This window comes from Hyperolius riggenbachi, chromosome 10 (genome assembly GCF_040937935.1).
Source record: "Hyperolius riggenbachi isolate aHypRig1 chromosome 10, aHypRig1.pri, whole genome shotgun sequence".
Classification (NCBI taxonomy): Eukaryota; Metazoa; Chordata; class Amphibia; order Anura; family Hyperoliidae; genus Hyperolius; species Hyperolius riggenbachi.
The window spans coordinates 286,770,837-286,782,235 of NC_090655.1; the positions used below are offsets into that span (position 1 = coordinate 286,770,837).

Genomic DNA, 11,399 nt, shown 5'->3' on the forward strand with positions numbered 1-11,399 from the left:
ATGTTAGGCTTGAAGAGGCGGAGGTAAGTGGAGACACACAAGGAGTAGGGGGGTAGCGATAGTACTGGCCAGTAATGTTAGGCTTGAAGAGGCGGAGGTACGTGGAGACACACAAGGAGTAGGGGGGTAGTGATCGTACTGGCCAGTAATGTTAGGCTTGGAGAGGCAGAGGTAAGTGGAGACACACAAGGAGTAGGGGGGTAGTGATAGTTCTGGCCAGTAATGTTAGGCTTGAAGAGGCGGAGGTAAGTGGAGACACACAAGGAGTAGGGGGGTAGTGATAGTACTGGCCACTAATGTTAGGCTTGGAGAGGCGGAGGTAAGTGGAGACACACAAGGAGTAGGGGCGTAGTGATAGTACTGGCCAGTAATGTTAGGCTTGAAGAGGCGGAGGTAAGTGGAGACACACAAGGAGTAAGGGGGTAGTGATAGTACTGGCCACTAATGTTAGGCTTGGAGAGGCGGAGGTAAGTGGAGACACACAAGGAGTAGGGGGGTAGCGATAGTACTGGCCAGTGATGTTAGGCTTGAAGAGGCGGAGGTAAGTGGAGGCACACAAGGAGTAGGGGGGTAGCGATAGTACTGGCCAGTAATGTTAGGCTTGAAGAGGCGGAGGTAAGTGGAGACACACAAGGAGTAGGGGGGTAGTGATAGTACTGGCCAGTAATGTTAGGCTTGAAGAGGCGGAGGTAAGTGGAGACACACAAGGAGTAAGGGGGTAGTGATAGTACTGGCCACTAATGTTAGGCTTGGAGAGGCGGAGGTAGGTGGAGACACACAAGGAGTAGGGGGGTAGCGATAGTACTGGCCAGTAATGTTAGGCTTGAAGAGGCGGAGGTAAGTGGAGACACACAAGGAGTAGGGGGGTAGCGCTAGTACTGGCTAGTAATGTTAGGCTTGGAGAGGCGGAGGTAAGTGGAGACACACAAGGAGTAGGGGGTAGCGATAGTACTGGCCAGTAATGTTAGGCTTGGAGAGGCGGAGGTAAGTGGAGACACACAAGGAGTAAGGGGGTAGTGATAGTACTGGCCACTAATGTTAGGCTTGGAGAGGCGGAGGTAAGTGGAGACACACAAGGAGTAGGGGGGTAGCGATAGTACTGGCCAGTAATGTTAGGCTTGAAGAGGCGGAGGTAAGTGGAGACACACAAGGAGTAGGGGGGTAGCGATAGTACTGGCCAGTAATGTTAGGCTTGGAGAGGCGGAGGTAAGTGGAGACACACAAGGAGTAGGGGGGTAGCGATAGTACTGGCCAGTAATGTTAGGCTTGAAGAGGCGGAGGTAAGTGGAGACACACAAGGAGTAGGGGGGTAGTGATAGTACTGGCCAGTAATGTTAGGCTTGGAGAGGCGGAGGTAAGTGGAGACACACAAGGAGTAGGGGGGTAGCGATAGTACTGGCCAGTAATGTTAGGCTTGGAGAGGCGGAGGTAAGTGGAGACACACAAGGAGTAGGGGGTAGCGATAGTACTGGCCAGTAATGTTAGGCTTGGAGAGGCGGAGGTAAGTGGAGACACACAAGGACTAGGGGGGTAGCGATAGTACTGGCCAGTAATGTTAGGCTTGGAGAGGCGGAGGTACGTGGAGACACACAAGGAAGATATTTGTTGGTAAAGGGACTTATTAATTCTCGTAGGATGACGCTGGGGGTAGTCTATGTCTCTAACTCGGGTCAGGCGGGGTTTCTGGAGCAGATTTTGAATAGGTTGGTTGACTTCTTGGAGGGATCAATAGTGATAGCGGGTGATGTAAATTTAGTATTGGATCCCTCTATGGATTCCTCTACAGGGAGATCCGCTCTCACAAAGGGAGCCATACAGAGGGTTAAACGTGCTCTCATAAAACGACAACTAATCGATATTTGGCGTATCCAACACCCCTCAATGAGAGATTATACGTTCTATTCCTTCCCTCGTAACTCCTCCTCCCGCATAGATTATTTTTTGATTTCTCATATTTTTCTTTCGGAAGAAGATGAAACTAAGATAGAAGCTGCCCTGATCTCGGATCATTCATCTATCAAGTTACATATAGGACGGAAAATAATAAGGAATGGACCATGGAGTTGGAGTCTAAACCACTCACTCCTGAGAACTGAAGAGATAGCTGGGAGGATAGCAAGTGAATTGAAGGTATACTCTAAGGAGAATGATAAGGAGGATACTCCCCCTTATTGGTCTGGGAAGCTCACAAAGCGTTGATAAGAGGGACTTTGATCAGAGAAGGTAGTTGGCTGGAGAAGGAGCGAGAAAGAGAGGTAATGACCTGTGTAACAGAAATTGAGAAATTGGAGCTCTTACATAAAAATACACTGAGTAAGGAGATGTTGGGAGAGCTTACGAGGAAAAAGGAAAAACTTAATAATATCCTTTTTACAAAGGCAAAATACGCTGCCATGAGATGTAAGGGGAGCTTTTATGAATTTGGGAATAAGGAGGGGGGGGGGGGGGGGAGGCTGTTGGCCAGAACCCTGAAACAGCAACAGACATCTAACTACGTCCCTTTTCTCTGCGACCCACATGGTCAGAAACCTCATGGAAATGAGTCACTAACTAAGATGTTCGGTTCCTACTCTAGCAAACTATGCAAAATAGAAGATGTCCCAAGAGGTGGGGATGGGAAGCGGGGGAGGAGGAGGGAATGGAGGAAGCCTCAGGCTTGGCCCTTTAGAGGTTAGTATGGAAATATTAATTACAGCGGAGGAATTATTTGAGGCTGTGGGGCAAATGTCAAGGAGGAAAGCTCCTGGACCCGATGGCTTCTCTTTAGACTATAATAGAAAATACAGAGATATATTAGAACCCTTTTGGTGAAGGGCATTGACTTCCTTATGTATAGAGGGTGGATTTGGGGTAAATTTGGACATGAATCGCTAGCCTCCCATATCTCAGTGATTATAAAGGAAGGGAAGGATTCTGCTTCCTGCTCAAGCTACAGACCTATTTCTCTATTATCTATAGATCTAAAGGTCTTCACAAAAATAATGGCGATTACACTGTCCCCGGTGCTGAAAGAACTAGTGCATTCTGATCAAGTGGGATTTATAAAGGGGAGGGAGGCTCGTGGTAACACAGTTAGATCCGTGGATATAGTCCAGTGGGTTAGCTCCTCACCTGACCCTGTGTTATTGCTTTCTACAGATGCTGAAGAGGCGTATGGCAGAGTCAGGTGGGGATTTATTAGAGTAGTATTGAAACACATAGGACTTGGTGAGAACATGAGATCATGGATCTTATCCACGTATAGAGACCTAACAGCTAGGATTAAAGTAAATGGGATGTTATCGCAGTCCATTGAGACAGCAAATGGCAAACGTCATGCTCAGAAGCTTATTTTAAAGAGAATTTGTACAATAAAAAACATACCAATGGAGTCACTGTGATCCCCTGGGTCCCTCTTGGCTGTTCCCGCTGCTCCAGACCGGCCCGTCTGGCACCAACAACCATGCCACGCTCAAAATTGCTTAAATCCCCTTTTTTTCCCCTTCTGACATTCAGTTTGGAGTTCAGGAGATTTGTCTCAATTCACTAAGCTTATCTCCTGTCTTTAATAACGTTTCTAGAGTGGTCACCATGGTGATAAGGCATGTAGTATTCAGGCAACATTTTACCTCAGGCAAACCTAAAGTTAACTCTTCTGTCTTTAAGTTAACTCTCCAATCCTTAAAATAACTCCAGAGTTAAAGACAGGCTGTTAATTAACTGCATGTGAAAATAACTACAGAGGAGGTAAATTAACTACGGAGGAGGTAAAATAACTACAGAGGAGGTAACTTAACTACAGAGGAGGTAAATTAACTACGGAGGAGGTAAAATAACTACAGAGGAGGTAAAATAACTACAGAGGAGGTAACTTAAAGTGGATCCAAACCAAACATTTTTTTTTATTTAAAATATTTAGTTGCACCAGTCTGACACATACAAAGATAAATAAACACTCCTTCAAACCTATGATCATTTCAGTGCATGCTTTTCACCCTTCTCTTTTCATAACTACGGTTATACTGGGGGCAGCCATTAGCAATTCCTCCATTTCCAGACACCATCTACTCCACCAGTTTGCCGGATTCTGTCCCGGCAATATGAAAGGAAGGGAGGGGTTCCTCCAATAAATGTAAAATATTTTATATTTGTCATCATGCAGCTGAAAAAAGGCTGCTACTTATTATTATAATTTAGAAAATAGATTTTATTTCTAAAATCTTGTATTTTTAATTTGGGTCCACTTTAAGGAATGAAGAGATAAAATAACTCTCTCACTGTGTGGAGGTAAGTTTTCTCTTGCCTTATTATCTCCAGCATGATCTTAGTGAATTGAGGCCATTATTGTCTTGACCAGGACCACATCCCTAAATGCATTGAAGCAACTGCCATCTGATTGGTTGATTAGATAATGTTCCTAATAATCCTTTAGGTAAGCGTGTATATATATATCCTATACAATAAAATGCAAGTGTCCCTGCGTCATCAGCTGAATGGTTGTGTGTCCCTGGCTTTGTTGTGCTGAGCATGTGCGCAGCCAGGGCAGTTAGGACACAGGGCCGGACCTGACAGTTTGCTGTGTGTGGTTCACAGAGGTTCTCATTGCATTGTGGGAAATAACAGCTTTTTCCAACTGCCAAGCAAGCATCTCCCTGTGTGCATATACTTCAGGCAGTGGTGGGGAACGAGCAAGTGGGACGCGTATGTGCGCGCATTGCGGGGGGTAGCGGCAGTGACCTAGCGCCTGGTTTCTAACAGGCGGACCTCTTTACTAATATATATATATATATATATATATATATATATATATATATATATATATTCTGTATCATGTTACAGTATACTGTACTGCAGGTTTTTCTACATAGTGAATTATCTGCGCTCCAGTCTACAGACAAGGTGAAACTGAGAGCAATAAACAAAGCACACACACAGAGACTACAGGGGGCGTGCATAACCTCTCCCTATCACAGCAGAGGCAGCACATTCCTCTCTGGTTCGACAAAGCTTGACAAAGAAAAGAAGATTAGATATATTACAGAGACAGTGCAACTAGAAAAGGCTGCAGTAATCCAGATCACATTAGAACAGATATAAGAACTTATAGGATAGGAGAAATAAGGCTGACATTTTTGTTACAGAGTCTCTTTAAAAACCGTGCGTAAGAATATTGACATAGCAGGAGTTAGAATAGGGCCAACAGAGCAGAAAATTGCCGCCTATGCTGACAAAATTCACCTATTGATTTTTTTAAGGGGAATATTTACAGTGCTACTATTCTTACACTGTTAATGGCAGAGGCCTCAAACCTGCGATAGTCAGGCATTGGGTGACTGGGGTCCAAATTCACTAAAGGGGGTGGAGCCACAAACAGCCAATCAGATTTGTTAGATTGATTTCAGCCATTCTGTTATTGGCAGGGTTCTCAAACTTGACACAGTTGGTCACTGGGTAACTTGGATTAATGTTCAGGAAAGTGGGTGGAGCCTACAACAGCCAATTAAAATTCACCTATTAATTTTCAAGGGGAACATTTACATTGCTGCCACTCTTATACTCTTAATGGCAGATGCCTCGAATCTGGTACAGTCTGTCACTGGGAGACTGGGGTTTCAATTCAGAAAAGGGAGTGGGCCACAAACAGCCAATCAGATTTGTTTAATTTCAATGGAAAAATGCAACTTATTGATGCCAAGGACCCCAAAGCTCATAAACTTGGACTGGTGATTGAGTGACCGTATGTCAAGGCTAGAAACAGTGGGCGGAGCCAAAAATAGCTTTTTACATGGGAAAATATAAACTGCAGCCATTCTTACACTGTTAATAGCAGATGCCTCAAACCTGCTACAGTTTGTCATTGGGTGACTGGTGTTCAAATGCCAGAGAGGGGTGGAGCCTCAAACAGCCAATCTGATTTGTTTAATTTATGGGAATATACAAATTATTGATGCCAAAACTCACAAACTTGGTCATTGAGTGACTGTGTGTCAAGGTTACAAAAACTGGATTGTGTCAAAAAACAGATTTCCCTGGGAAAATGTAGACTGCAGCCCTTCTTACACTGTTAATGGCAGAGTTCTCAAACTTTGCACAGTTGGTCACTGGGTGACTGGGATTAATATTCAGTAAAGTGAGTGGAGCCTAAAAAAGCCAATCAAAATTCACCTGTTGATTTTCAGGGAGAATATTAAAATTGCTGCCATTCTTGCACTGTTAATGGCACAGGCCTCAAACCTGATACAGTTGGTCATTGGGTCACTGGGGTTCAAATTCATAAAAGGGGGCGGAGCCACACGCAGCCAGATTTGTTTAATTTCAATGAGAAAATGCAAATTATTGATGCCAAGGATCCTAAAGCTCATAAACTTGGTAATTGAGTGACTGTGGGTGGAGCCAAAACAAAAGTGGATGCAGCCAAAACAAATTTCACTGGGAAAATATAAACTGCAGCCCTTCTTACACTGCTATTGGCAGGGTTCTTGAACCTTCCCCAGCTGGTCACTGGGTGACTGAGATTAGTATTCAGAGAAGTGGGTGGAGCCTATCATAGCCAATCAAAATTCACCTGTTAATTTTTCAAGGGGAATATTTGAATTGCTGCCATTTTTACACTGTTAATAGTAGATGCCTCAAACATGCTACAGTTGATCATTGGGTGACTGGGGTTCAGATGCTGGAGAGGGGTGGAGCCTCAAACAGCCAATCTGATTTGTTTAATTTCTATAACGATATACAAATTATTGATACCAACGACCCCAAAGCTCACAACCTCGGTCATTGAGTAATTGTGGGAGGAGGAATGTGGCTATACTGTATGTATAGGAGTATATATGTATGTATGTATATCTAGCTACAGCAGTATTAGTGGTTTGCGATCTCCATGACATAAATGGATAATTCCTCCACCTCGCAGCTCCTATAATTTAGTGTTGTGTAACGTCACAATATCTTTATTTGCACAATTGGGGACAAGAGAGAGATAAAGGGACGTTACAAGGGGCATATGAGTGACACGAGGATACAATGGTAATAAGAATGTGTAAGTGACACCACATTGCTCTACAAACATAACACAGATGTCTTGCTATAAGTACATAGAGGTCTGTTGTCACAGGAGTAACACATTGCTGCCATTGTCTCATCAAGCTCTACAACTTACTGCTTTCTATGTATGGCCAATGCTTTATGTGTAGGGGGGTCAATGAGATGTATTTAACTCTGTAGTTGTATGCAAGTATAATGCAAATTGTATGCAGATAATCATATTTCTCAGGAAATGTATTGCATTGTCCAAATTTCAAGATAAAGAAAATGTGCACGCAAAGTTATTGTCATGTGATTGGCCGCCTGTAATGAGCACAACCTTCTAAGAAAAATTTCAGGATACAATCCTTTAGATGTGTAAAGGATCAAAACACAGTCCTTTTTCAGGGCAGTCCACCTTGCCCACCAACACTTGTTTTTGTATCTTTAAAAAGGACTATAACAACTGATGCAATCTCAAGAAGGCAAAAAAGATCTCTGAAAAACTTTATTCGCACAAGTAAAAAACATCCAAAAACATGGTTCTTCAATATCACAATAGTAGGTCTTGGAAATACAATAAATTAGTTTTGAATTAGTAAATGCCTTGAAGTTTAATACCTGCAAAGCTATAACCAGTTACTGATTCAAAACTAATTTATTGTATTTCCAAGACCTACTATTGTGATATTGAAGAACCATGTTTTTGGATGTTTTTTACTTGTGCGAATAAAGTTTTTCAGAGATCTTTTTTGCCTTCTTGAGATTGCATCAGTTGTTATAGTCCTTTTTAAAGATACAAAAACAAATGAGCACAACCTTCTGCAGTTCTCTATCAGGCTGATAACTAGCGATGGTCAGTGACATGCCCATAACTCTGAGATGGTGCAAATTATATTATAATTATATGCAGAGTTATGCAGATGCTGCATCTGGCCCATTTCCAATCTGCATCATCTTTGCATCAACTTGGAATTCTCAGCAGCTCACTGACCGCCCCTAATGATAATTGCTCCTCCCCTCAGAATTCTCTAACAGGAAGTGATGATGTTTCTCTATTTGCAGCGCGGAGTCCCGGCATCAGGAACCTCTCAGAGACTCGTCTCTCTGTATCCACAGACTGTACAATGGATGATGATGACATTGGACAAGAGTCTCCTGCAGATATCCTGGTGACCCCAAATATTCCCCCAGACTCCCCTCACCTGTCTAACTCTGAGGGGCCTCATACCCAGCACAGCTCTCCCCCTGCTGGAGGGTCTCACTCCTGTTCCACGTGTGGGAAATGTTTTGTATGGAAATCACAGCTTGTCAGTCACGAGATATGTCACACTTGTGAGAAGCCATATAAATGTTCTGAGTGTGGGAAATGTTTTGTACAGAAATCAAACCTTGTCAGTCATGAGAGAATTCACACTGGCGAGAAGCCCTATTCGTGTGCCGAGTGTGGGAAATGTTTTGGACATAAAGGAAAACTTGTCAAACATGAGAGATCTCACACTGGTGAGAAGCCCTTTTCATGTGCTGAGTGTGGGAAATGTTTTGGACAGAAATCACACCTTGTCAAACATGAGAGATCTCACACTGGTGAGAAGCCCTTTTCATGTTCTGAGTGTGGGAAATGTTTTGGACAGAAATCACACCTTGTCAAACATGAGAGCTCTCACACTGGTGTGAAGCCCTATTCATGTGCTGAGTGTGGGAAATGTTTTGGCCAGAAGTCAGACCTTGTCAAACATGAGAGATCTCACACTGGTGTGAAGCCCTATTCATGTGCTGAGTGTGGGAAATGTTTTGGGCAGAAATCAGACCTTGTCATACATGAGAGATCTCACACTGGTGTGAAGCCCTATTCATGTGCTGAGTGTGGGAAATGTTTTGGAGAGAAAGGAAGCCTTGTCAAACATGAGAGATCTCACACTGGTGAGAAGCCCTATTCATGTGCTGAGTGTGGGAAATGTTTTGGACAGAAAGGACACCTTGTTACACATGAGAGAACTCACACTGGTGAAAAGCCCTATTCATGTGCTGAGTGTGGGAAATGGTTTGCACATAAAATAAGCCTTGTCAAACACGAGAGATCTCACACTGGTGAGAAGCCCTATTCATGTGCTGAGTGTGGGAAATGTTTTGGAAATAACGGAAGCCTTGTCAGACATGAGAGATGTCACACTGGTGAGAAGCTCTATTCATGTGCTGAGTGTGGGAAATGTTTTGGAGAGAAAGGAAACCTTGTCAAACATGAGAGATGTCACACTGGTGAGAAGCCCTATTCATGTGCTGAGTGTGGGAAATGTTTTGGACATAAAAGAACCCTTGTCAATCATGAGAGATATCACACTGGTGAGAAGCCCTATTCATGTGCTGAGTGTGGGAAATGTTTTGGACATAAAAGAACCCTTGTCAAACATGAGAGATATCACACTGGTGAGAAGCTCTATTCATGTGCTGAGTGTGGGAAATGTTTTGGAGAGAAACGAAGCCTTATGAGACATGAGATGTCACACTGATGAGAAGCCCGATGTGTGTACTGATTGTGGGAAATGTTTTGGCCATAAGTGTTCTTTTCTAATGTTTGTGTTTCTTTTTACATGGCAGCATTTTTACACTGATTCCCGAGGACTCTCATGCTGGTCAGTGCATTAGATTGTTGCTGCTCTTTGGCTGTCTATATCAAACTCCTTCGACTCCTCCAGCAGTTGCTTGCTATTCCAGGCGTTTGTAGGCGTTGGTCCCTAGCGTACGACAGGCATTTTCTAGGTTGTGGCATTGGCTGGTTGTACGCTCTGCTACCATATATTGTGCGACGACAGTCAGTGACACCCTCAAGCAAGAGGGTAAGACACAGAAAGAAATTTCTGAATGAATAGGCTGTTCCCAGAGTGCTGTATCAAGGCACCTCAGTGGGAAGTCTGTGGGAAGGAAAAAGTGTGGCAGAAAACGCTGCACAACGAAAAGAGGTGAGCGGACCCTGAGGAAGATTGTGGAGAAGGGCCGATTCCAGCCCTTGGGGGACCTGTGGAAGCAGTGGACTGAGTCTGGAGTAGAAACATCCAGAGCCACCATGTACAGGCGTGTGCAGGAAATGGGCTACAGGTGCCACATTCCCCAGGTCAAGCCACTTTTGAACCAGAAACAGCGGCAGAAGCGCCTGAGCTGGGTTACAGAGAAGCAGCACTGGACTGTTGCTCAGTGGTCCAAAGTACTTTTTTCGGATGAAAGCAACTTTTACATGTCATTCGGATATCAAGGTGCCAGAGTCTGGAGGAAGACTGGGGAGAGGGAAATGCCAAAATGCCTGAAGTCCAGTGTCAAGTACCCACAGTCAGTGATGGTCTGGGGTGCCATGTCAGCTGCTGATGTTAGTCCACTGTGTTTTATCAAGGGCAGGGTCAATGCAGCTAGCTATCAGGAGATTTTGGAGCACTTCATGCTTCCAGCTGCTGAAAAGCTTTATGGAGATGAAGATTTCATTTTTCAGCACGACCTGGCACCTGCTCACAGTGCCAAAACCACTGGTAAATGGTTTACTGACCATGGTATTACTGTGCTCAATTGGCCTGCCAACTCTCCAGACCTGATCCCCATAGAGAATCTGTGGGATATTGTGAAGAGAAAGTTGAGAGACGCAAGACCCAACACTCTGGATGAGCTTAAGGCCGCTATCGAAGCATCCTGGGCCTCCATAACACCTGAGCAGTGCCACAGGCTGATTGCCTCCATGCCACGCCGCATTGAAGCAGTCATTTCTGCAAAAGGATTCCTGACCAAGTATTGAGTGCATAACTGAACATAATTATTTGAAGGTTGACTTTTTTTGTTTTAAAAACACTTTTCTTTTATTGGTCGGTTGAAATATGCTAATTTTTTTAGATTGGAATTTTGGGTTTTCATGAGCTGTATGCCAAAATCATCAATATTAAAACAATAAAAGGCTTGAACTACTTCAGTTGTGTGTAATGAATCTGAAATATATGACACACACACACACACACACACACACACACACACACACACACACACACACACACACACACAGACACACACACACACACACACAGACACACACACACACACACACACACACACACACACACACACACACACACACACACACACACACACACACACACACACACACACACACCCCTGCCCATAATTATTCATACCCCTGGCAAATTTTGACTTAAAATTACTTTTATTTAACCAGCAAGTAATTTTTTGAGGGGAAATGACATAGGTGTCTCCCAAAAGATAATAAGACGATGTACAAGAGGCATTATTGTGGGAAATACATTTCTCAGCTTTTATTTACATTTGAGCAAAAAGTGTCCAGTCCAAAATGATTCATACCCTTCTCAATAATCAGTAGAAAATCCTTTACTGGCTATTACAGC

At 43.7% G+C, this 11,399-nt stretch overlaps 1 protein-coding gene across 1 annotated transcript; it reads left to right on the forward strand.

The window, feature by feature from the left end:
• The first annotated feature begins 8,073 nt into the window (after window positions 1–8,073).
• LOC137535551 (zinc finger protein 84-like) lies at window positions 8,074–10,470 on the forward strand. The gene has a single exon (XM_068257381.1). The coding sequence runs from the start codon at window positions 8,130–8,132 to the stop codon at window positions 9,510–9,512; it is 1,383 nt and encodes a 460-aa protein (XP_068113482.1). The 5' UTR covers window positions 8,074–8,129; the 3' UTR covers window positions 9,513–10,470.
• The last annotated feature ends 929 nt before the right edge of the window (window positions 10,471–11,399 follow it).